This window comes from Dysidea avara, chromosome 12 (genome assembly GCF_963678975.1).
Source record: "Dysidea avara chromosome 12, odDysAvar1.4, whole genome shotgun sequence".
NCBI lineage: Eukaryota > Metazoa > Porifera > Demospongiae > Dictyoceratida > Dysideidae > Dysidea > Dysidea avara.
Window position 1 is genome coordinate 2,539,001 of NC_089283.1, and position 26,329 is coordinate 2,565,329.

The window sequence follows — 26,329 nt, forward strand, 5'->3', positions numbered from 1 at the left end:
GTTTACTGTCGACACCTTTATTGAGGAGATGATTGGCTCATTTTCACTGCTGATCGCTATCGTCATTCAATCTACTACTAGTTGCTCCGAAAGAGGTAAGCACATTAGACAGTAATGGTCTGCATGTATTTAATTAGTATTTAGTGTCAATTGAGTGTCTAACTCCTTGCATGCAAGCCTTCGGACTATTCTTTATTCTTAATTACTAGGCAGAGCACAGCTGATTGCATAGGATGTACAATCACACAATATTACAGACCCTTGTGAGTAGCTCATTAGTAGCTACATTTATATAGAGGTCTAATGGTTCATTAGCACCTACATGTAGCTATGTCAAATAAAATAAAAATTGCTGATGCGAGTGGTTTGCGACTTTCCTTCTCGCGTCCTTGATTCGAATAAGCTCATCTTCCTATCAACCCGCCGGGTGATTCTCTCTACATTCAGGTTAACGATTTGCTACAGAGAAGAACTGAACCCGTGGTCACCCGCTGAAACTGTCACATACCGTTCGGTAGCAGTGAACGTGCTATGGAGACTTCACAATCGCCCCAGACACCTGCCGAGTCCTTACAAAAGACACCTGCAGGGCAAGTGAAGAGAAAGAGACCTGATGATTCGCCAGAAAAAGGAGTGTTAACAAATCTCTAAGGTGATATTTGTGGGCACTGTACCCAGCGTTGCACAGAAAGTGGCCCAAGGTCAGGCGGTCCAGTGTGATCTCTGTAGCATATGGGTAGCTACATGCTGAATGTGATGGGATTAGTGCAGATCATTACAAATTATTAGTGTCGCTTACTTCAAGTGTTGGAAACATAGCTTACCTCTGTAATTATAAGCTAAACTCCTGCCAATCACGGTTCAAGCAAATGATTTTCGAATCTGTGAAAGTTGTTAACGTCCAAAATGAACTTACTTCGAGACTTGAAAAGGTTGAAGCAAAGCTCAATGAAACTGTAAAAGAGGTTTCTGCCAAAATTGATGACCTTTGCAGCTCAAACAACAACCTAAAGCAACAGATAACCACCACATCAGAAACCATCAATAGTGCTTCAATTCAGTCTCATTCAGTACCATGACCTGATTCTTCTGCACAAGACATTGCTGATGAATTAGCTGACAGGGAGCGTAGAAAGTGTAATTTGATTGTTTATAATCTTCCTGAAACATCAGATGACAAGAAGCGCTTCACTGACATTTGCAGTACAGTTTTTAAGCTGGATGCTGATGTAGTCTCACATAGATGGCTTGGTAGACAAATCGAAAACAAACATAGACCGCTAGTCTACTCCTTTCCCTTGAAGATGTTGATGACAAAGAATTTATCACAGCACGATCATATTTTCTGAGGCGCCATGAAGAGTTTAACAATGTTTACATCTCAGCAGACATGACGAAGTACCAAAGAGCTAAGCACAAGCAACTAGTTGAAGAATTGAAACGAAGAAAAGCTGCAAATGAACCTAACCTAACAATTCAGAATGGAGTTATTGTAACCAAACGTCCTTATCACAGCAACAAAGGAAGAAAATCTCAATCCAATACTAATAAACAGTGAATTTTTCCCTGAAGGATATCATGTTTTCAGGAAGGATAGATCTGATGGGTATGGAGGAGTACTGTTAGCTTGCCGCAATACAATCACCTGTCAGGAATTAAGTTTTGACCATGACTCTGAAGCAGTAATTTGTAAGATTACGTTAAACAGCCAAAAATTGATTATCTGCTCTTTCTACAGACCTCCTAATAAAGATATTTGTAGTGTTGAAAGTTTATGTGACCTTTTTTCAAACCTAACAACAACTTATTCCAACTCTCCTATCTGGCTGGTTGGGGATCTCAATTTATCAAACATTGATTGGGTTAATGGTTGTACAGATGGTGCTGCATACCCCCTTGCTGTATGTGACACTATGATTAATTTTGTGCAGGAATATGGCTTCTCGCAAGTAGTCGATTTCCCTACCAGAAGACACAATACTCTAGATGTGTTCATTACCAATAGACCATCCCTTATACACAGTTGCAATCCTGTTGCAGGCATTAGTGACCATGAGGCTATTTTAACTGAATCTCTCACCAGCAGCCCACCAAAAGGAAGTCATTTCTTTGGCATAGAGTAGATATGGTAGTTATAAAAGAAATCATAAGTCAATTTAGTGATGATTTTTTAAGTAAATACTCTTTGTCCACACCAGTGGAGGTGTTATGGAATGAATTCAAACAAATGTGCTTCAAGTGCTTAGCTCAAGTACCATCTAAGCTTTCTTCCACTAATACAAAGCAACCATGGGTGACCTCTCACATTAAGTGCTTATCTCGTAAAAAAACAACGACTTTACAACTTAGCCGGGCGCTCAAATTGTAATCATCACTGGGATACTTATCATAGTTTTAAACACAAAGTTCAACAGGAATGTCGTAAAGCTTACAATGATTATATTGAAGGGCTAGTTGATTCAAATGGTTCTGTGTCAAAAAAGCTTTGGACTTACATCAAGAGTCAAAAGAAAGACCACTGTGGTGTGGCACCATTAAAGGTTAATGATGTTGTAATCAATGATAGCTTAGTTAAAGCACAAACACTCAATGAGTACTTTACATCAGTATTTATTCCAATTACAACAGAGACTCCTCCAGAATTACATGTCCGATCTGCACCGGACATAAACCCTATCATAGTTGACACTAATGGTGTTTCTGAGCTGCTGCAATCTTTGGATATCCACAAAGCTTGTGGACCTGATGGAATACCAGCCCGTCTACTGAAAGAAACTAGAGAAATTATTTCTCCCTCCTTAGCCTTCATTTTTCAAGCCTCATTACAACAATGTTCACAACCTTTAGATTGGAAAAGGGCAAATATTGTACCACTCTTTAAAAAGGGTGATCGTTCTCTTCCTAGCAATTATAGGCCTGTTTCATTAACATGTATCTGTTCAAAACTGTTAGAGCACATTGTGTATTCACACATTTACTCCAATTTTGCTAAATATAATCTTCTGTGTGATCAACAACATGGGTTTAGACTAGGTCGCTCATGTGAAACTCAGCTACTATTGACAATCAATGACTTTGCCAAAAGCTTAAATAACAATGATCAAACTGAAGTCGTACTACTAGATTTTTCAAAGGCATTCGACAAAGTGTCCCATCAACTCCTGTTCCATAAACTCCACCATTACGGTATCCGAGGTAATTTACTTGACTGGATTAAAGACTTTGTACTGCAGAGATCTCAGTGTGTGGTGGTTGAAGGTCAACAGAGCCACTTAACAGCAGTTACCTCTGGTGTTCCTCAAGGTACTGTCCTTGCTCTGCTTTTATTTCTCTGTTTCATAAATGATTTACCAAATAACATATCATCCAAAATCAAGTTATACGCTGACGATGTGTTACTTTATGCCACCATTCGCACAGAACAGGACTGCAATCAGTTGCAGAAGGATTTAGATACACTGAGAAAATGGGCAGATGATTGGAAAATGGTGTTTAACCCACAAAAATGCGAATTTCTTAGGATAGCTAATAAGAAACACACAATACTAGCTCAGTATAATATTCAAAATAAACCAATCAAGGAAGTCAACCATGCCAAATACTTTGGTGTAACAATAAGCCAAAATCTATCCTGGTCAGAACACATAAAACAAATAACTTCCAAGGCTAACGGAACTAAAGGTTTTCTTCAGCGTAGCCTCCACAATTGTCCAACAATTAAAGATAGGTTGTACGAAGCAATGGTTAAGCCAATTATAGAGTATGCAACTGTTGTCTGGGCACCTCATACTAAGAGGGATATTGATATGATTGAGAGAACACAACGACAAGCAGCTAGATTTGTGACCAGCAACTACTCCCGTTACGCTAGTGTCACGCAAATGCTTACAGACCTTAATTGGCCTACACTTGCGCGATGCAGAGATGAACTGAAAGCCATAATGATGTTTAAAATAATTAACCACCTTGTTGACATACCAGTAAATCCGTTTCTGACACCCATATCCACTGTACATAGTACCAGAGGTCATAATATGAGATTTATGCAACCAATGACACGGATTGATTCTTATATATACTCCTTTTTCCCTTCGGCAATCAAAATCTGGAATGATCTACCCCAAAATGTGATTGACTCCAATGATATTGATCAGTTCAAACAAAAACTAGCAATTATTTAATTTGTATACTTGTATGTATGTTGTAACCTGTGCACTATACTCTAATAGAGGTCTGCACAGTATTACCAATAATAATAATAATGTACCAAGCTGCAAGATGTTGATGTGGATCAGTGCATGCAGCTAAACCTTATAGCTCTAACTGCTCTACAACCTTTATATAGTTTCACTGATATGCAGCACAGGGCTGCAATCATTTACTCAATTAGACTTTCCCTATTGGTAGGGCACAGCTGGGGCACTGCATATGCAGCTGCTGAAGGCAGGGGCATGATCCCTCCCCCGGAAAATTTTTGAATGGCATCTGAGGCCATTTCAGCTGCAAAAACATGCTTTTAGATTTTCTTGAAGTAGCTCTATTATTTAGCTACTCTTGATATTAGCTATGTAGCTAACCTGTTCAGATTGTACAGAGCAGCATTAGAAAAAGACAGCACTACACCTATACATGATGAAACACTAAAAAATCTTACAAGGATCTATATTATAGTGAATTAAAAAAATTGTTAATTTAGAAATGGAAGTAGGGATCAAGCGATAAAAACTACTGAAACAAGTGATTTGAATGATGGCAACTATTACAACATAGCTTTGTGGGGAAATCCTTACATTGGCATCTCACCACCTCACCATATATGTTCAATGCCAAAGTAGGAATTTCCCCACAAAGCTATGTTGTAATAGTTGCCATCATTCAAATCACTTGTTTCAGTAGTTTTTATCGCTTGATCCCTACTTCCATTTCTAAATTAACAATTTTTTTAATTCACTAGTTTGTTAACTTTTTTTGGTATAGGTATATAGCTATTATTGATCTTTGGCACTGACTGCTCTATTAGAGTATCTCGATCTTGCTGCTTGCTTTATGCAAGCTGCTCAAGTACTAAAGTGAAAGGCATGCAGGGTTTCTATATCTTGTTTTCTACAATTAGTTACAGCTGGACCATTAATAATGGGCGTGGTCCACTGATCGTTAAGTACGAGCGCGCGCTCTGATTGATAAGGGCGTGGCAGTGTGTTATTATTGCGCTTACTTCGCTAGGCTGTTTGATCGCTTTGCAAGTGTTGCTATACAGGCATCTACTTGCCCTTACAGTACGGAATCCGTTATTAGTTTTGTGGCGTCCGAATACGGCTGCTCTAAGGAAAGTGTCGATACGAATTATTAACGCCTCCGTGACTGGAAAAGAAGAAGACGATCCGTAATTGAAGATAAAAGGAAAGGCAAAGCGCAGAAGGCAGACACTCGTCGGAACCCGAAAAGGCACATCCCAGCAGCGAGTTAAATATTGCGGCAAAGAATGGTGATCCTTCGCTGCTTCGTTTGGCCTGTAGCCTTGCGAATGTGGTCAGGCTGGCTGGCTGGCAGGCAGGCTGGCAGGCAGACGAAAATTTCTGTTTTAGCGATTTTTTAGAAATAAAATTCCAGCACTTTTCTAGTCGTTTTCTGATATATAACGCTAGAAATAAAGTTAGAAACTTGAGGACTCTTTAGTAAAAGGTTTATTTGCTGCGTGAGATATTTCTAGGATGATTTTTGAGGGATTGAAATTTGAGGCGCGCGCCAAATCCACCCGGATCCTTACTTAGTACTGTTTGATATAAGACACGTCCTTATCAATATCACCAACAAATAATTTAATCACATGTTCAATTGATGGGCATTAATTAGAATCGTCGTAATTATTGTTTCCATGATAGGGTCCGCAATCCGAAAAATCAACTTTCACAAATCGATCCCCCTACCATTGTGGGATGTTCATTGTAGTATCCCATTGCTAGATCCGCCATGAAACCGGAGGCACGGTTGTTGTCTTCACAGAACTATCGATTTTAGTATTTCGTGAGATGAAAAAATTCTTTTTAAAATTTCGGGCTCCACACAAAGAACAGGATAGAACTTGCTGCTTAGCTAGATATTATCTAGAGTTAATGTAGTTAAAAAGTACGCACAGTAATAAGCAAATGATTCACTGGGTTCCCGGCACAGGGTTGCTTTCTCTCAAAAAGCAGAAAACGAAACACAAATTTTCGAATTCAAACTGCCCTACCAGCCAAGACAAGAAAAGCCAACTCTTCCTCATAGTGATGTGATAAGGTTGGATGCATAGTCTGTCTATGCTGTTAGTTTGGAAAGGATCTGAGACTTCTCACCATCTGGGTGAAGAACGTCAAAATTTTCGTGCGTCATTTCAAGGGATTCTCTCAATGGTACCAAAGTGCTTTCCAGTACTTCTGATGCCACACTGGTCACTTAATTTTGTTTAGAATGATGATAAATGATGGTTCAAAACGTTTGGTAGTAGTAGTAGTTGATGTTTCTGTGATTTCATATGATGCAGTATACCAGCAGCTCACCAGGAGCTCCACCCAGCTCGAATAAAAAATGAAAGATTTTGTGCATTTTTCGGTTTGCTTTGGGATGTTTTGCAGCATAATGGTGATCTAGGGTGATCTAGTGAAGATTTGAAACTGCTGTGGAGCGTTAGAGGTGAAGTCAAATTTGGACGATTTTGCTGCCTCCCTTGATGCATAGCTTAGAGCGAGGCGTGGAAGCTGTGGATGAAATAGTAATTGACAACCACTGTTACCAAACGTTCAGGGACATCTTTTGCCATAGTTTTAGTCTATAATTGGTGATTGTTGTGGCTGCAGAAGCGCTGGAAATGGGTAGAATTCGCAACACAATTCTTTGATGCTGCAAAAATTTTTACGCTCGTCACCCAGATGGTGAGAAGTCTCAGATCTTTTCCAAACTAACAGCATAGACAGACTATGCACCCAACCGTATCGAAACACTATGAGGAAGAGTTGGCTTCTCTTGCCCTGGGTGGTAGGGCAGTTTGAATTCGAAACTTCGTATTTCTTTGTCTGTTTTTTCAAAGAAAGCAACCCTGTGCCGGGCACCCAGCAAACCATTTACTTATTTCTGTGCGTAGTTTTCAACTACAACAACTCTGGATACGATTTGGCTAAGTAGCAAGTTTCATCCGGTCCTTTGTGTTGAGCACGAAATTTTAAAAATAAATCTTGCATCTTGTGAGATACTGAAAATGATATTTCTGTGAAGACAACAATCGTGCCTCCGGTTTCATGGTGGATCAAGCAATGGGATACTACAATGAACATCCCACAATGGTAGGGGGGTTGATTTGTAGAAGTTGATTTTTCGGATTGCGGACCCTATCCATGACAGCCTGGCACAACCATAAAAAGCTGCATAAAAGTATGCTTAAGCTTTTTTTTCCTTTTTAAGGTCGCAAAATAGCACAAACGTGAAGTCTGTGCTGACATACGATAGCACTGCTGACATGTGAACTGACACTGTTTCAAGATAGTTTTTATTGAGTCTGTCAGTATGCAAAAAAATAAAAAAAAATAAAAAGAATAACCGGAAAATAATTGAAGAATACGGAATAATTTTAGAGTTGACAGTAACCAGATGCGGAGCAGTGGACAGAAGACAGAGAATTTATTTGGAGTGGCCTAATGCATGAACTAGGATAGGAAAGTTGTTCTACATAATATAGTCCGTAGTATCTATGAATCAAGTCAGTCATTGCTAGAAACATGGTACGCACAATACAACCTCAAGACATACCAAGCTAGCTACTGTTAATAAAACTGTTTCTTGGAGCAGTACATAATTATGATCAAACTTGACATACACCGGATAAAATTGGTTTTGAACTCAACACTATAAGGGTCTAACCACATGCAGACCACACACCAAAGTATATTATATACTGTCAGAGGCGTAGCCTAATTTTTCCCCCCTCCCCCCATAACTAAGTGTTGTTGTTTTTTACCTCCGTCACAAGCTTACCAGTAACTGAGACGCAAATGACTATACTATAAATTATGTGCACACTACTACGTGGTATCACCAGGAGTTGCTAGTGAATGTGCACGCAACATTCAACTCGTTCGTGAATCCACTGGACAAAAATTATAGGCCTAAATTAGCTACTCACGTGATAGAGCTTTTTTCGAACCTAACAAGATAAGTAACTCGAGGAACCAGTTCGAAGTGACTGGGCTCGCAGGAGTCGCAACTCACAAGCAGTGTTGGGAGTAACGCGTTAGCTATGTAATATTATTACTTTGTGGTAACTAAGTAATATAACGGAATACGCTATAAAAACCGGTGATATAACTCAAGTTACTTTACTAACAAATGTAACGCGCTACCTAAGTAATATAGTTACTGTAACGAGTCTAATATTATTACTACAAGTAACGAAGTTACTAATTTCGTTGGTAATCCACTGAGTAACGCCTAGCCACAACGAAGTAATGAAGCCTACTGAATGAAGCTTATTCACCAGCTTCTTACTTATAACCAAGATTTGCACATTTCCCAACAACGCCATTATGGCACGTGATAAGGTGGTAGTTTCACACGTGACAGCTTAAAGCTGTGGACACAAAGTAATATAATATGTAATATTATTATAGCTACTTTATTTTTGGGGTAATATGTAACTGTAACTAAATAGTTCTGTCGCAAGTAATATGTAACTAGTTACTTTTACAAAGTAACTTGCCCAACACTGCTCACAAGTGACACTTAAAGGAGACCAGGCAGATGACACTACAAACCTACTGCTTATGCACTTGTCAATTTCATGCCCCCCCCCCCCCCCCCCCCACTCCCGGAGAGGGTGGGGGAATACAGGGGATTTGACAAATCGTGGTGTCAAATTCCCCACTACTGGGGCAAAAGCGGCTGTCAAATCCCCACTATGTCCCCACCCCCATAGTAGGGGATTTGACAACACCTCAAGGTTGACTAAGCGTATACTTCATGCATGCGACCAGTAATAGCCTGGTATACACCTGTAGCTAGTAAAATTATAGCGAGTGCAATTTTATTGTTTAGAAATGCAACTACCAAAAATCGGTCAGTGAATTGGACAACTGTCAATTGCCCCAGGGGTGGGGGCAAAAAGCAATGTCAAATCCCCACCTGACGCCCGGGGGGTGGGGCATGAAATTGACAAGTACATTACGAGGCGATAAAGTGTTAAATGTAACTTACCAAGTTTATTTTCTCGAGTCGATCACACTGGATCTTTGTATGGCAGTGCAGTAGCATGCCAATTTTTTTTTTTTTTTTACTTTGTCAGTCAGGTAGATCCATCACAAGCTCAAAAGTTCTGCCAAGACAGGTTATGAACTGGGATTTCGTGCAATACATGGCATTTGAATTTTACTGGCTGAAGTGAGTGAACACGTTATACTGTCAGTGTGTTAGGACTGCAACACAGGCTGTGGCTAGCGTAAGTAAACTGTGATACATTGTATTTACACTAAAATATTCACAATATAGTTCTACCGTATTGTGGATGAATTTGTTGGAGTACAATTGTGGCACGTGTGATTATGCTCGACGAATATACCTCCATTGATAGCTGATTGATAGCAATCAGTACTGAAATAGTTACATAGCTAGTTATATAAGGCCACTCCAAATAAATTCTCTGTTTCCCGTCCACCGCCCGCATCTGGTTACTGCCAGCTCTAAATATTCCATTATTCCGTATTTTTCCATTATTTTCCGGTTATTCTTGCATACTGATAGGCTCAGTAAAAGCTGTCTTGAAACAGTGTCAGCTCACGTGTCAGCAGTGCTATCAAGTCAGCACAGACTTCACGTTTGTGTTATTTTTGCAACTTACAAAGGAAGGAACAAGCTTAAGCATGCTTTTATGCAGCCTTTTTGGCCAGGGCCGCCCACAGGGGGGGACAACTGGGGCATTTTGCCCCGGGCCCCAGCCTGAAAGGGGCCCCAGGAGGCCCCATGAAGGGCCCCCCTGAATACCTGTTTAAAAGATCGATATACTCTAATAGAGCAGTCAGATCTAAATACTCTAATAGAGCAGTCACAGTATTCTTCAGAGGAGCAGTGTAGCAAGCTTATAGATAAGGAGATATGGTTGGTGCTGGGTAGTTATTGCCATTGCCAGCAGGTTGTGACCTTTTTTTTTTTTTTTTTTTGGTCTTCACCTTACAACTTGGGTGAAGGGCCCCACTTTAACTCTTTGCCCTGGGCCCCTTAATTTCTCTGGGCGGCCCTGTTTTTGGCTGTGCCAGGCAAATAATGGTTTGAAAAGCTAGCCAATCTTATAATGAAAATGGACCGCCCACCCGCATGCAAATATGCCTGAGTCCAGGACAGGAAACAGAAAATTTATTTGGAGTCGCCTAAGCTGTAATAATACAACACCGTATGCTGGCTAGCCCATCATTGGGTTGTTAGCCTTTCTTGCAAGCATGAATGATTTTGAGTGTTTCATGGGGGCATACCTGTCCCTCCATCACCTTCTGGCTAGCTATGCCCCTGTATACTGTCCCAAAGGTTTATATATCAACAGTTGTACGCATAGCATCAATCATGTATATGATTCAATCAGTTCAAGGCATTAAAACTGTGTATATACTTATAAATCCATTAAAGTTGTGGATGAAATTGTGGGGTGTCATATACTACGTAGTGCTTACCAGCTACACAGTAAAACAGCCTAGTAACTGTCACTACTTTTTATGGCAATGGCGACACTGATGATCACTGAAATTTGCCACAGAAAGCAGTGATGGTCACTAGTTACTAGGTATTTATGACTGTGACAGTGTGTACGCGTTACCATGCACCCTATAGACATATACACATACTAGTAAGCATATAAACTACTTATGTACTATGCATTACACGCCACATGCAAACACCTTGCACAACTATCTATCACACATTCTCACAAACTCACACTAAACAATCACACTGAATTGAAGGTGGTAGTTGATTGAGCCCAAAACAACTACGGTGTACTGTTATAAGATTACAGTTCCACATTTGTAATGAGGTGTTATGACCAGCAGCACCAGCTGCTAGTTGCTGATTCTACCATATGGCATTTTGTTTGCATTGTATATACGTATTCTGTACAGTTAGCAATGCAGTGCATGTCTGTGTGTGCTTGTGTCTGTATGCATGTGGTGTCTGCATATGTGTACTTGTCAATGGTGGAGATATGATGAAACTTTTGTGGCTATTATTTTGTGTCTATGATCTGACTATCAAAGCTCCTCCAACAGTTGCAGGATACATTGGATGATATTGCTCAGGGTGGCACCCTTGTGATGGTGGGAGATTTTAATACTAGGGTGGGTGCATTTAATCCTGCTGATTGCTTGTAATGTGGGACTATTGGTAGACATAGAATTGCAGAGATACATCTTGCTGGTTAGAAATTTCTTCAGTTTTGTGAGCCCAATCAGCTCAGACACTGTGATCCCATGCAAATAAGCATCATTCTCAGTCTGGCTCTTACAAAAATAATTGTCAGTCTAAGTAGGCTCCTGCATTTTGGCTGGTCCAAAATTGGTCATATTACACCAATCAATTGCTGGGAGCACCTAAATAGTGTGCCAAGATGTACACCATACCCTAAAACCCCAACCTCATAAAAGAAGACGTTGATTTCTTGAAAGCCATCATGTGATTAGGCATAAAGCGCAGCACCATCAACAAACTTTCACTGATGGTATCAAACAAGATTTAGCCCTACAAAATCCCCAGCCAATGTACACCCATGGGAATAACAAAAGTGCTGTCAATGCCAATCTTCAAAAGTAGTGCAGAATTGTAAGTTAAAAAGCACAGAAGCAATAATACATCCATTACACATCACTGCATAACTCACAATGACATGCACACATGCACACACATACACACTGTTTGACTTCTTGACTTCCTGTCCGAAGATCTTTATCCCTGCCCCAATCATATATCCATGGGAAATGTCCACTCACTTAGCCAAGGGATGTTGGGGAACCCAATTACAAGGGATTTATTCAGACCAAGCAAGTGAACACCCCCAAGGAAGGTGGATGGGCCATGCATGGATAGTAGCATGGACCTGATCCATCCTCTTCTGCAGTGTGTAATCATATACATATACTACATACAGAGTTGGGGGTAACTAGTTACTTTTGTAACTAAGTTACGTAACTAATTACTTTTAAAGTAACTAGTAATATAACTAGTTATTTGCTTTGTAACTAGTAACTTGTAACTAGGAATAATTGTTTGAAAAGTAACTAAGTTACAATAGTAACTAAGTACAATAGTTACATTAGTTACATTGTTACAGTAACTATAATCCACACAAAAACAGCCAAGCTGTGAAAAAATGGTGCGGCCTTAAAAAGCCTAGGTGAAAAAAGTTGTGAAATCAAAGGTGGCGGCCAAGAAATGGCTGCAATGATGTTAATGCTAATAAATTTTAACAATGCACACAGCCATTATTAAAATTTTTAGCATTAACATCATTGCAGCCATTTCTTGGCCGCCACCTTTGATTTCACAACTTTTTTCACCCAGGCTTTTTAAGGCCGCACCATTTTTCACAGCTTGGCTGTTTTTGTGTGGATTTCACTCCTTTTTATACTTTACAAGGCCCCAAAACCAGCCTATGGCTGACTTTGAGGTTTGTCTTTACTCACATTTCTTCTTTTCTATGTAGATACAATGATGATTATTGAAGACAGACTTATAAATGTATTTCATTGCATGATTTAATTCAATATTTGATAATATTATTGTAATACTCTAATAGAGTGCACATTTTTTTGAGGACTTCTAATAGAACATACATAGAATGTTCTAGAACAGTCTAGAACTTCTATTGGTAGATCTATGAAATTACAAACGTTTGACTATAAGCAGATTTCAACTAGAAATTTCATTTATAAAGCAGAAATTAAGTGAGGCGATCAGTCAAGGTAGCAGTGGTTCAGTGGTTAAGGATGCAGGTGTTAGGTATGGAGGCCCCTGGTTCGAACTCTGGTAAGTTTTTTTTCGACATTTTTTGCACACCTTTTTTACCCCGTGGTGACTGCTCTATTAGAGTATCTCGATCCCGCGATTTTACACTTGCTTAGTTTTTGCTTTATAACTTTGTCGCTGTAACTCTATTGCTATTCAAACTATCAAAAGGCACTGCTACGATGATCAGCCTATCTACACACCAATTTTCAAGTTATTTCTATGCTTGGTTTACCCTGTAGCCGTGACAGAAGTTTGATCTGTTTTTACGTGAATAAACGTCCATAACTCCTTGAATACTACTCAGACTTACAACAAACTTGGTACGTGAATCCATGCACCGTTACACGTTCTTAATTTGTGCCAAAGATCGAGGCAATCGAGTTACACGTTTGCATTTTATAGCAATTTTTGCAAAGTGTGCGAAAAGAAATCGAAGCCCCCGTAGCACCCGTACGGCATAAGAAGAAAAAAACGAAGAAATTAAAACGAAATTTTGGACGCCCATATCTCGCAAATGGCTGTTGCGAATTTAATCTAATTTGCTGTGTGGCGTACCCTACCTGGGGGACAGCTATAATGCAAAAATAGTGTGCTTTGGAGAAGAGGCCATGGAGCTATGCATGCGTGAAAAAGCTGTTTTCTTTCTTCCTGTAAATATTTTCTTTCTTCCTGTAAATATACTCACGGTGTGGTCGCCGGCTTTCTTGGCCGCACGACACACTACCGTGTGTCTTGACCTGTAAATATACTCACGGTGTGGTTGCCGGCTTTCTTGGCCGCACGACACACTACCGTGTGTCTTGATTCTTTCTTCCTGTAAATATACTCACGGTGTGGTCGCCGGCTTTCTTGGCCGCACGACACACTACCGTGTGTCTTGATTAATACTCACAGTGTGGTCGCCGGCTTTCTTGGCCGCACGACACACTACCGTGTGTCTTGATTAATTATGCTTTAAAAGCAAGAGCACTTCAATTTTTGTGCCATATATGCTACAGCCACATTAAGTAGACAGATTCTGTGTAATGTTCTCTGTGATTCAGCTTGAGTAACAGACATAGCAATAATTAAAACTGACCAGAAAAAGCCACAGAATTGTTATTTTAAGTGCACATATGTATTGCATCCCTTAATGATGCATATCTGAGCAAAATTCATGTTACAAAAGCTAAAAACAAGTCATAATTTATACTACGAAAGTAACTAGTAACTAGAGTACTTAGTTACCTTTTGAAAAGTAACTATAACTGTAACTAAGTTACATGGGATAAAAGTAATGTGTTACTAGTAACTAGTTACATTTCTGAAGTAACTACCCCAACTCTGACTACATAGTATATAATATCTATGGTGTAATCTGTATACATGGTGTAAGCCACATTGTTTGAGTGCAAATTCAACACAAGGGATCCCTGATCCTGCCCACATGGTCAGGGTCAGGGCAAAAAGTGGTGTGTTAACAGGCCTACCACAAAGAAGTTCACCCAGCAGAAATATCAATGGGGACATGGTGTAAACTGGGGAAGCAAATGCCAACTTTCCATGTCTTGCATAGTAGGTGAAGCTCCAGGAGGGACCACATGTGAGACATAGTACAGCCTCATGTGGGTTACTAGTCTTGCCCCAGGAGACTGATTTGCCTGTGCTGACTCACGGCATGACTATGCTGTTTCATAGATGGCTGAAGCATTCGCCTCGTAATTGTAAGGTTCCAGGTTCAATGCCCAGTTATGCTGAATTGGTGTTGTTAAACTTGCATGACTTATATTGCTCCACTACCCAGCTGTTTAAGTGGAGATCTGGTAGCCTGGTTTCAACAAACAGCAGTGGCTACAGCATTGGCCTGGTAGTATGCACAGAATTAATTTTTTGAATATAAATAATCTTCTTGGTGTTGTCTGATACAATCAAGCATAAAGGGAGTCAAATCATCCCCACTGAATTTACAGAAAAGCAATTCCACTCCTAGAACCTCCAGCAACACACACCCTAAGTATGTGCATAAGGAGCCACAACAGCTAAGATCAGGATTTCCTGTGCATTCTTAGGGTCCTATGAAACGACTACTTAAAGTCTGTGAACATACAGAAAGTCAAATCTTCATGTCAAAAAGTCTTACCAAATGCAGTCACTTTGTTTATAATAAAAGTGTCCTTCTTAATCAAGTAGGGGCAACTATATAATATAATATAGGAATGGCTCTGCAAAAAAAACTAGTCTTATAGCCTTTGAAACTTTGACCAATTAAAAACCCCCAATTTAATCAATCTATTACCTTGAAACTTTTAAGCAGTGTGTTAGATTTAAGGCAGGTTTCAAATTGATATCACCAGTCAAGATATGGGCTGTTAAGTATGTGCAATCAGAAAGGCTACAAGACTGGTTTCACAGACCCAGTCACATATATAAATCCTTATAGATAGAAATTTAGCAAAAAAGACTTAGAAGTGTCATGCACATACCTATCGCATCCTGTGTGGTACATATTCTCCTAGTATGAATATATTTCTCTCTTGTTATGCACTTATGGGGAAAATTAATAACTATTCAATAAGTAGCTTATTCAAATGGGATATAGCGAAAGGCTCATCATATGCATTTATGTACAAATAAATCCTTAATGTTGACTGATTAATTCTTTATAAGTGATATCTGTGTAACTAACATAAGTTTTTAGCTACATTGCATTGCAACCACCACAGACAAACTATTTGACAGGCACAACACATTGTTGCTTTGAATCTTGTTCTTCTTGGCCTGCATTTTGTTCAAAAACCCTGCTGTTATTTGTATTATTTTATACACCAGTGACTTAACTACATAAAGGTCTTCAATCTGCTGTAGAATTAAGACATCAGTTAAAAAATCTGCCTCTTTCACAGTTGTGCCAACTAGCAGAATAGTGATTAACGAATTGACCACTAATGAAATGTGAAGTCATCATGCACTGTTTAACAACACTGCATGCAGAGTGTTTCTTGGAATCCAGGCAGTTCAGACACTTGTATAAGCTGTCTGTGGATTAAGTAATCCAGGATTTTATCTGCATTCAGCATAGGTGGTAGTTTAAGAGTAAACTTACTCACTCACTGGTTCACAAGCTTCACAGCTTTTTGCAGGTTCTAGTGGGATAGCTATCATAGTGATTAATGAATAAAGTTAACATTTTATTAAATAAAATTTAATGTCTCAGATTATGAATTCTTGGTTTGGAATAAAAGAACTGTTGGTAAGATAGCATCTGGTACCAAATGGAATGCTGAATATATATATATATATATATATATAGGGGGAATTTCTCCTTGGCCCCCCTTAACTATGCCTCTGCTACTCAATCAGAGTGTCTTGATCTTGTAGTACTAAATTCTAAGCCCAGCTTTAGCAGGAACTCCTGCCTTTATCTTTATCAAGCCAGCTACCTTGGTTGCCTCATTGGTAGCTACACTATTGGTGATATTAATGTTGATTAGGTATACAGGTCAGCCTTGGCCATATATCCATGTTTCATTGTGATCTATAATGTATATGAACATGGCTGCACTCAATGTCATCACTACACTGAATTGTTACAGCCCAAGAAAAAGTTAGGCTAGTAAGGATCAATACAACAGCATTGCAGAAACAACACCTCAATTGTAAATTTAATTCTCTGTACTTAGGCCACATAGCCAATTGGTGGTGAACCAGCATGTCTAAAGGTATATGCAATTCAGGTAATAACTTTTCTCAACTGTTCAGCAAGACATGCTCAAAATCATTCCTAAGTGCATTTGGCACCGTCATTCTTTCCTGTGGTTCAGTAAGTATAGGTAATCACACACATTTGAGTACAATTATTTAATTGCACGAAAATGCGTGTGATTGCCTACTAATCACATAGTGACCACCCTTCATGGTTTGTAGTACACATCTATCAAGTTCTATGTGGCCATCAACTTCTACCAGGTGATTGCATCATCCTTCTTTGTATTACATCATTTGTTGTTGCACTTAAAAGACTTCATGTGTCAGCAATTCTGATTGGCTACTCAAAATGTCTACATATGTTGCACGTAAAAGGCTTCTATTATCAGCTTATTTGATTGGCTATACATTATATCACTTTCTTGTTGTACTTAAAAGGCTTCTGTTATCCTGCTATTTTATTGGCTACTTTACAGTGCAATTACAGAAACAAGGCCATGCGATTTGGGATTAATTGCACTCCTACTATTGAGACTAATGTATGGCAAATTAAATCACTATGTGATTATAATAGAAAAGGTTTGAATATAAGAAAAAAACTAATGGAATTGCTAACTCTACTCTACAGTATGGTAGTACTGCAGTATAATTATGTATGATATATGTTGTGATAATTTTGATTTAGATTTTTGTGATGGTCTCAGACTACGAGAAACTGTTGCTAATGATCAATCAAAGGAAAGATTCTTAGAAGCTATGAGTAATGAGTATTGTGGGTGTAGGGTGGTTGATGGAAGTGTAAACATTTTAGAGAGACCAATGAATGAGACTTATAATTCTACAGATTTTGAATTCTTATCTAGTGTGGAGGAAATTGGTGACACATTAATTATTCAGAACATCAATGTTACTGACAATATAACACTGCCAAATTTACGATTGATCAGAGGACGTAACCTGTTTGAATATTTACTGCATCCTGCAGGAAATCCAGCATTGCTTACTTTTAATGTGACAGCACCAGTGTACCTACCAAAACTGACAGAGATCACATTAGGAGATGTGTACATTGTGACTGTTAGCTCTTGTAATCACAGAGGTGTCCTGTGGGAGGATATTCTTACTGACCCTAACAGTCAATATCAAGACGTAGGAAATGATCATTGTTCTAGTAAATCAAGCTTGTACATAACAGTGTATGGTGTAATGATATTTTCATTTAGGCAGTACAGACATAATTGCTAGTGACTGTTCACACTGTGAGTACCAATATTGTTGGAACTCAGGATTGTGTCAAACTTGTAAGAAGCTCATATCTTTAATATTGTAATTATCCTGTTCTATAGTGACAAAGAATTTTGGCACTTGTTTTGAAGACTGTTCAACTAGGAGGTGTTACATGAACATTACAGGGAATCCTCAGTGTTGTAGTAGAGAATGTGCAGCTGGTTGTGTGGGACCTAATGATAACCAGTGTACTGTGAGAAATGTTGCATGAGTAATTCATAGTACATAGTTAATTCTTGCAGGCCTGTGACAATTTTAACAACAGTGGTACTTGTGTAACTAACTGTCCTCCAAGAGAAGTATACAATCCAGAAACTGAATCATTTGAGAATACCACTAATTTCAAATTTCATTCTGGTTCACTCTGTGTAGAGTCATGTCCTAGTAAGTGCTATGTACAATGTATCAGTGATAGTACTGGTAGTATTTCACAGGTACTCGCTTTGAACAAGGAACATTTTGTGTAAGTGAGTGTCAACCAGGTTTCCAGACAGTGGGACGTGTTTGTGAGCCATGTCCAAATGGAGTGTGTGTGGGAAGAAGAGGTTAATTATACTGTATTTGCATGTACTTTGCAATTTAATCTCTGTGCATACTGTATATATGTACCAACAGTTTGTCGAGGAGTAGATGGAGCGTTATTACCTGCAGCAGTTCAGACATTCTCTGGATGTACTATTGTTAATGGTGACCTCACTTTTGATTTGAATACTTACGAACAATTCATGTGAGTAATCAAGTTTATAGTATATCTATAGAGAGATATTTTGTAGTGAACAAAATACCAATTTAATGCAAGTAAAAGAAGATTTATCCCATATTGAGGTGATCTTAGGCCGACTAACTATAAGCTTTTGGGGAGAGGAAGTGTTTGACTACCTTCCTAACCTCATGTACATTGGAGGATTTGAGGGGGAAACTGCTTTACAAGACACTTATCTTGACTCTGTGATCATCAGTGACAACAATCCAGCCTCCAGTATCTCTCTGACCATCAGTCTGACACAAATACATTTCTCCAAACTTGTGGAAATATCAGAATTAGGTGTTTATGTAGTCAACAATCCTACCTTGTGTTATATTGGATTGTTGGAGTATTACATAACATCACCTAACCTGACAATTTTATATGATGGTGCTTCAGCAGTGAGGCCTTACAGTGAATGTGGTAAGTGAATTAAGTGTTAGTGTTGCTGGTAACATAATTGGAAACGGTATATTAAATTCAAAGGCTGTCTATAATTCACTGTTGGCACCTGTAAGTACATAGTAGATGAAGAGGCCATACATGTGACTGCATAGAGTAAAAATGGAAGCTTATGCACATTTTGAATATGTTTAGATTTTAAATCCTGTATGCTACATGTATATTTAGAAAAGCTTTTTAATATTATCAAGTTATGTTCAATCCTTTGTCATGGAACTAGTGTTCATTGTGTACCCTATATCTGTTTCACGTGGTTGTAATCAGTGATTAAAATCAGTTTTTCTTCAAAAATTAGGTGTGTTTAATCTTCGGTTTTTACTATATGCAGTCACACATGCACTTTATTCAGTTATGATGTTCATATGCATAACTTTCAACTATTGATGTACATATATTTTTGTTTTATACATACAGACATGTAGAAATGCACAAGGTGTCAATTCATTGTAGTGCAACAATGGCTTTGTGTTCAAACAATGGCATTGTGTTCAAAACTGTTCAATGATTTTCAACCATAAATCTAACAGTCAAAGTAAGCAGAATGGTTGTAGGTTAGCTTCACAAATCATTCTCTGCTGCACAACAATAGTCGAAAATATGGGAAATAGTTGCTTATTAGTATTTGGTATAGGGGCACATGTAGGGATGCGTCTATTATGCCGGAATAATTTTGGGAATAATAGGTAGTGGAAAGAATTGGGGAATGTTCTGGAATAATCGGATGAGTTCTAAGAATAATTAGTGCAAAATTATAAGTTTTTCTTGTAGTGTAATGCAAAAATCTTTTGTATAGCACTGAAGCAGTACAAGTGTAAAAATGGTTGAAAAGTATAAAAACGGTTGTAAAAGTGTAAAAACGGTGTAAAAACAGATGACATGTAAAAACGGTTGACATGTTGTATCATGATTACTGCCTCATACATACATCTGGCACCATTCTTTTCTTTAATGCAGTGAGTTCACTAATGATAAATTATGCTACAAAAGTTCACAAACAAGTGTTAGAAAAACTCAAACTATGTAGTAGGGGTCGTTATAATAAAAGGTTTAAACAAGGGGATAACCAGAAGTTAATATATAAATATTCCCACTCTTGTTTATTGCTAATTGTATTGGAATTAATTTGCAGTTAAGGTGATAATCTTCGATTCGCTCTTTTATTGTAATCATTAGCTACTAGCTAGCTTGTAAAAGTCCTACTGAATTTTCTTAGGTATTGTGAAGATGGTTTCTGGTCAATGATTTTTTCATGAACAAATGCATACTTTACTGCCATATACAGTGGTAGATACAGGGAATTGCAATGGTTTCAGCTGAAAATATGGTGCAAGCCTGAAATCACTGAGTTTACGGAGCATGAAACTAGTAGACACCAACAGCTAAGTGTGCAATTCATGTTCGCTATAACAATAGCTTACGACCTAGTTAATTATTTGATGCCATCCAGAGTAGAACCCCTGTTTTTGAAAGTCTGGATAATTATTCTGAATAATTCTCCAAAACCATACTACAGTCAAACTTCTCTAATCCGACACTCAATGGGAGCCATAAATTTTGCTGGATTAAAGAGGTTGTTGGATTATCAAATCACCTCTGTAATCCAATGTTGTACAATGTCTAGAATTATGTCGGATTATGCAGTAAATTACAGGTGAAATGATCACAAAATGTTTTTAACATGAACTAATTTTTAGAATTTGCAAGTATTACAACTTTTACTATTATTGTTAACCAATTAAATGCTTTGGCTGCTTAAAAATTATTTTCTGTAATTGTTTTTAATGCTGCTGTTATTCTCTGTCGGATTACAAAGGTTGAAAACAATGTATTTCCAAGTCTAGGGAATCACATTTTGTGTCAGATTATGGAGTACAGAGGTGTCAGATTACAGAGGTTGTTTTCTATACAAAAGTGTTGGTAAATGACATTTTGGTCAGAGTAGAGAGGATTCTGGATTATTGCATAATCAAACATTGCATATCATGCAGCTTCATAACTGCCAATTCTAGATAGTCTTGTACCCAGACCGCTTTTTTCCCTTTTGTATTTGGGTGGGGAAAAAAGGGGAGATTGTTTGAAGGGCTGCAAACAAGCCATGAACAAAGTAAAACTGTGTTTCATGCACCTGGTGGCTGTTACAGACCGCTTTTTCCTCCCACCCAAATACAAAAGGGGAAAAGTGGTCTGGGTACGAGACTAACTTCTACAGACTGGTATTAAATAATGAGCTTTCTTTCAACATGCATCAACACTTACAATGTTTATTCAACTAGTTCAGCACAAAATAGGGCTAGAATGTCAAAATAATCTGGTGGGAGGTTACTTTGCTGTCTGAATATCAGCCTTTTGAATTTCCACTGCTAAAGTTGGATAATAAAATAACACCATGCAGTAATTCATGTGTTTATTTAATCAAAAGTTTACCAAATTAAATCTCAAAAGGCTAATTTTTGCAAAATTGTCCTGTTGGGGCATGCCTCCAGACCCCCCTAGTTGGAGTTCGCACACCTGTTGAGTGACTTTCATTAATGTCCATGTAGGAATATCCCAAACTTGAAACCCCTCTGAGAATTTCTAAATCTACCACTGATACACAATGTAGTGATCCTTATACAGAATGTAGGCAATACAAATAGCCAAAAACCGTGATCCATAACCCATCCATTGTTACTGTATGCATGACAAGACTTAAAATGCATAGCAATCTTTAATCCATCACTGTAGATAGTGTGCATATGCATAAGTGGTCAACTCATTAGGTCTAAGTCCCTGAAATTAGGTTAGGTAATCCTAAGGCTGCGGCACATGTTGCTGTCAGATCTTCAGTGCTGGTCACTGTAAAGTGCTAATAATAATAATAAGCACAATATCATGTTAAAATTTGTTTTGAAAAGGTTTGGTGTCTTCATAGTTGCTGCAGGAATGTCATGTCACAGCCAGTGTAATGAGACATATCGGTGTTGGGGTCCAGCTGATACTGACTGTGTAGTGTGTAAAGTTTACCTGTACAGGAATGGAGCTGAACGTATCTGTGTTGACTCTTGTGAGTCCACTAGACTACAATTCCCAGCCCTGTAAGTGAGCATCTTGTAAAGGCTTAAATCATCTTTTGCTTTGTATAAGATTCTTGTATGTTGACAACTCTACAATGACATGTGAAGTGTGTCATGAAGAGTGTAATGATGCCTGTTCTGGTCCAGTAAGTTCATTACACAATAATGTTTCATTAGCTTGTGTCATATATTACAGGCACCTAGTGACTGTTTTGGTCAATGTAAGAATTTTGCTCTTCCCACTGCTGGCAATATTATCACTTGTGTTTCACAGTGTCCATTAGGTACCTATCCTAATGACACTAACTTCTGTCTCCCTTGTAACAGTGTGTGTGTGCCACAAACTGGATGTACTGGTCCTAGTGATAGTTTAGAAGATGGTGGATGTAATCGTTGTTATCATGTGTTGAGAAATGAAAGTTTACGTCAAGTTAGGTGTCTACTAGATGACGGTTGTATTGACAGAACATTTTTAAATCTTCCATTTGATCCTGTTGAACCATTTCCATTCCCAACACAATTTTGTGATCCTTGTCATGAACACTGTCAATCTTGTAGTGGACCCGAGGCCCATCAATGTTCACAATGTGTGTTTGCATCAAGAGAAGACAGTCAAGGTCGTTCCATTTGTGTTGGTAGTTGTGAAGATGGAGAATATGTCAGTGCCAAACGTTGTCTATTATGTCATGAAGAGTGTGATGGATGTATTGGTGGGAGTCAACAAGAATGTATTGCTTGTCACAATCTGAAAAACTTTTTGGGTGATGGTGACAGATTTGAGTGTAGGGCTTTAGGAAGATGTCCTGATAACAAATATGAGAATTTGCTTAATTTAACATGTGATCAATGTCATCCTAATTGTGAAGAATGTGTTGGTCCAGAGTCCACCAATTGTACATCATGTAATAATCCTCCAGGATATATCATCATTCCACCAGAAGATGATGATGATGTGGCACTGCTTGGTTGCTGTGATCCTGGCTTTATGGCAGTACAAGAAAATCAAACATGTATTCCAGAAGTATCTATTGCTCCAATTGTGTAAGTAATTGAATAGTTACATATATCAGTTTTAAATCACTATATAATACAGGAGTGAAGATGAAACTCCAGTGGGTGCAATAATTGGAGGTGCATTAGGTGGACTAGTACTGATAACATGTATCATAATAATTATTATCATAACCAGTAAGGAATTATACAAATATTATTTTTTACCAGTTACACTCAAACAGGTAACATAATGACTATACCTATGTGACCTTTTGTAACTGTCATCTGGTTTTTAGGTAGCTGAAAATCCACTGTATGAAAGGTCTCCATTTTCTGGCATGAAAGTAGAAGAGGTAGAGTGCATCTTATTAAATGGTGCGTAAAGTTTGAACTCTGTAGATATTACAACCTCCAAAAGCAGCCCCCAATCAAACACGGCTTATTGTAGTCTCAGAGACTGCACTGGAAATAGGAAAAGAACTTGGAAGTGGAGCCTTTGGAACTGTTTATAAAGTTCATCATCTGGTGAATTAATGTTTGTATTAAATGCAAAATATTTTACAGGGTTGCTGGAAACCTGAGGGAGATACTCACAAGTATACTGTGGCTATTAAAGTAATGAAGGAAGGTACATCTGCTCAGTCTCAAAATGAATTACTGCAGGTTAGTCTGTTACATTTGTAATGTGTTATAAACTGTCATATAGGAAGGAGTCACTATGGCCTCCATTGATAGTGAATATGTCGTACGACTGTTTTGTGTGTGTCTTGGAACAAGAATAATGCTTGTGTCTGAGTTTGTGCCATTTGGATCACTACATGATCATTTGAGAAAGTATGACTCACAGTTCAATGCAAGAACACTACTGACATTTGCAGTTCAAATTGCTTTGGTAAATACACTAGACCACCATAACTCAAGAAGCTCATATAATATACGTGATGTTTAGGGTATGAAATATCTGGAGAGCATAAGGATGGTACATCGTGATTTAGCTGCCAGAAATGTGTTAGGTAAGAACACATGTGCGTAAAGATTAGCCACAAGGATAATAAGTTTATTTGTAGTTCAAGGACCAGAACATGTCAAGATCACTGATTTTGGTCTCACACGGATCCTTGATGTTGGAGAAACAACATATAAATCAGCAGGTGGTATGCTGCCATTCAGATGGCTAGCACCAGAATCTCTTGGGTATGGAGTGTTCACTCACAAATCTGATGTGTGGGCATATGGTGAACTAATTTATAAACAGTTTGGTTTATCTTGTGTTCTTAATACATAGGAGTAACAATATGGGAGATACTCACATTTGGTGCCATTCCTTATCCAACTTTACCACCAAGTGAGCTATTTGGTGCTTTGCAGAGTGGGAAGAGACTAAAGCAACCCCAGACTTGCACGCTTGATCTCTATGCTGTACTAGTAAAATGTCATTTAATCATGATACTCATGTACAATGTTGTCACATGATCCATTATTGTAGGTTGGCAGGGTAGTCCTGATGCTCGTCCGTCCTTCACAGACTTAGAAATTATAATGAATGGTTTTCTAACTGACCCAATCAGATACGTCCTCACAGTAGTAAGACAATACATGTGTTGATCTGATGTGTATATCTACTGGATGTTTTAATAAGGCAACCTCATTGTTGCTATATTTTGTACTTCATACACACCCAATTAGTGATGTTTCGCACATTACGTATATTTCATTTTTATTATCAATGTGTTTCTTCCAGATTGATAAACAATTGGAAAACTACAGTGGCTTGCCTACTGTCAAATTAGGGAGAAGCAAAAGTCATTATGAGAGCTCATTTTCAAGGGAAGCAGTCAGTGGCTATGGATATCCATCAGAACTGAGCACACTACCAGAACTTGCCTTCTCTGAGGTAGTGCAAATCAATGTACAGTGTGTAGTGATAGTATAACATTATTCTGTATAGGATGAAGCACTTGGAAGTGATGAAGCAGCTAATTTAGTCAGTCAGGAAGAAGTTAAGGATCAACACACCACAAATGGTAACTTCTTAGCACTAAATAATAAACCATCACATCATTTTATAGTTCAAATACTGTTGCAAATTGATAACAGACAGAACAGAGTAGAAGATGAAAATTATGATACTGAACCCAATGAATTTGCTGGTGACAGGCAAACAATTGATAGGGATGCTTTACTACCTGAAATGAATGTTCCTTGTCATCAACAAGTTGATGGACATGAAGTGAACTGTTCAGAGTACACCGCAGTGACACAAGACATGTTACCTTCATTGGCACGAGAGAACTAACCATGTAGTAATCTGTAACAGTTTTGCCATGCACAATATGATCTGTAATCCAATAGCATAGTATGTATTTTCATATGCAACAAATAGCTACACAGCTCAATTAAATAGTCTAATTACATGTATGCACACTGGCAGTACAAGGGTGCATGAAATGGTCAACAATAGCATTATTGTTATTTGTTTTGTAAAAAAGTGTGCTCAGACACCAACACATGTTCATATTTTCATCTGAAGCAGGGAGTAGCATTAATTTTAAGCTGCATGCAAAGAATGAAATTAATGAGCACCTCTCTTTGCAAATAGCCACACACACAGACATACATGCAAGCACACAATAGCTTTAGCTGCATTATTGTGCATTTGTGATCCACTATAGAGTATTATGGCTAAATATTGAATCATTGGAAAATTTAATTACTCTTATTTATGGCAGTATCAGACCAGCCACTGGTGTCATCATGTGTCACATGACTAAAATTAACAAGGTGTGGTTTTAATGGCTTTCCAGAAGCCAGTCAGCAAACTAGAAGTGTATATACTCCAATTCAACAGTCAGAATAGTTCCAAGTCAAAATTAACTTCATTTACATGAGATTACATATTGCACAATTTATAATGGTCCAATCTTATAGGTTGGTTCACAATATCATGAAATCACCACAATTCCTTCTGTAACACATTCACACCTTTAAAAATAAGCATTGTTTTAGCTATTCTAGAGTTTTATAGCTTATGGAGCTGTTTGTTAAGACTTCAAACCTTCTACAGAAGTCTTTAATAGTAAACTTCAACTGTGGT

At 38.2% G+C, this 26,329-nt stretch overlaps 1 protein-coding gene across 1 annotated transcript; it reads left to right on the forward strand.

The window, feature by feature from the left end:
- LOC136240501 (epidermal growth factor receptor-like) lies at positions 1 to 25,624 on the forward strand. Its single transcript, XM_066031488.1, has 24 exons — positions 1 to 95; positions 17,381 to 17,455; positions 17,507 to 17,866; positions 17,919 to 17,996; positions 18,042 to 18,175; positions 18,225 to 18,366; positions 18,417 to 18,527; positions 18,598 to 18,709; positions 18,756 to 19,150; positions 22,101 to 22,263; positions 22,313 to 22,388; positions 22,439 to 23,283; positions 23,336 to 23,477; positions 23,532 to 23,588; positions 23,635 to 23,748; positions 23,800 to 23,898; positions 23,942 to 24,127; positions 24,185 to 24,248; positions 24,303 to 24,470; positions 24,521 to 24,667; positions 24,722 to 24,819; positions 24,977 to 25,129; positions 25,184 to 25,259; positions 25,305 to 25,624. The coding sequence occupies exons 1-24, from the start codon at positions 29 to 31 to the stop codon at positions 25,529 to 25,531; spliced, it is 4,089 nt and encodes a 1,362-aa protein (XP_065887560.1). The 5' UTR covers positions 1 to 28; the 3' UTR covers positions 25,532 to 25,624.
- The last annotated feature ends 705 nt before the right edge of the window (positions 25,625 to 26,329 follow it).

Coding starts and splice junctions, on each gene's coding strand:
- LOC136240501 (XM_066031488.1), top strand. CDS start 29: ATGATTGGCTCATTTTCACTGCTGATCGCTATCGTCATTCAATCTACT. Junction 18,710..18,755: donor AATACTTACGAACAATTCAT/GTGAGTAATCAA, acceptor GATATTTTGTAG/TGAACAAAATACCAATTTAA. Junction 23,284..23,335: donor GTATCTATTGCTCCAATTGT/GTAAGTAATTGA, acceptor TATATAATACAG/GAGTGAAGATGAAACTCCAG.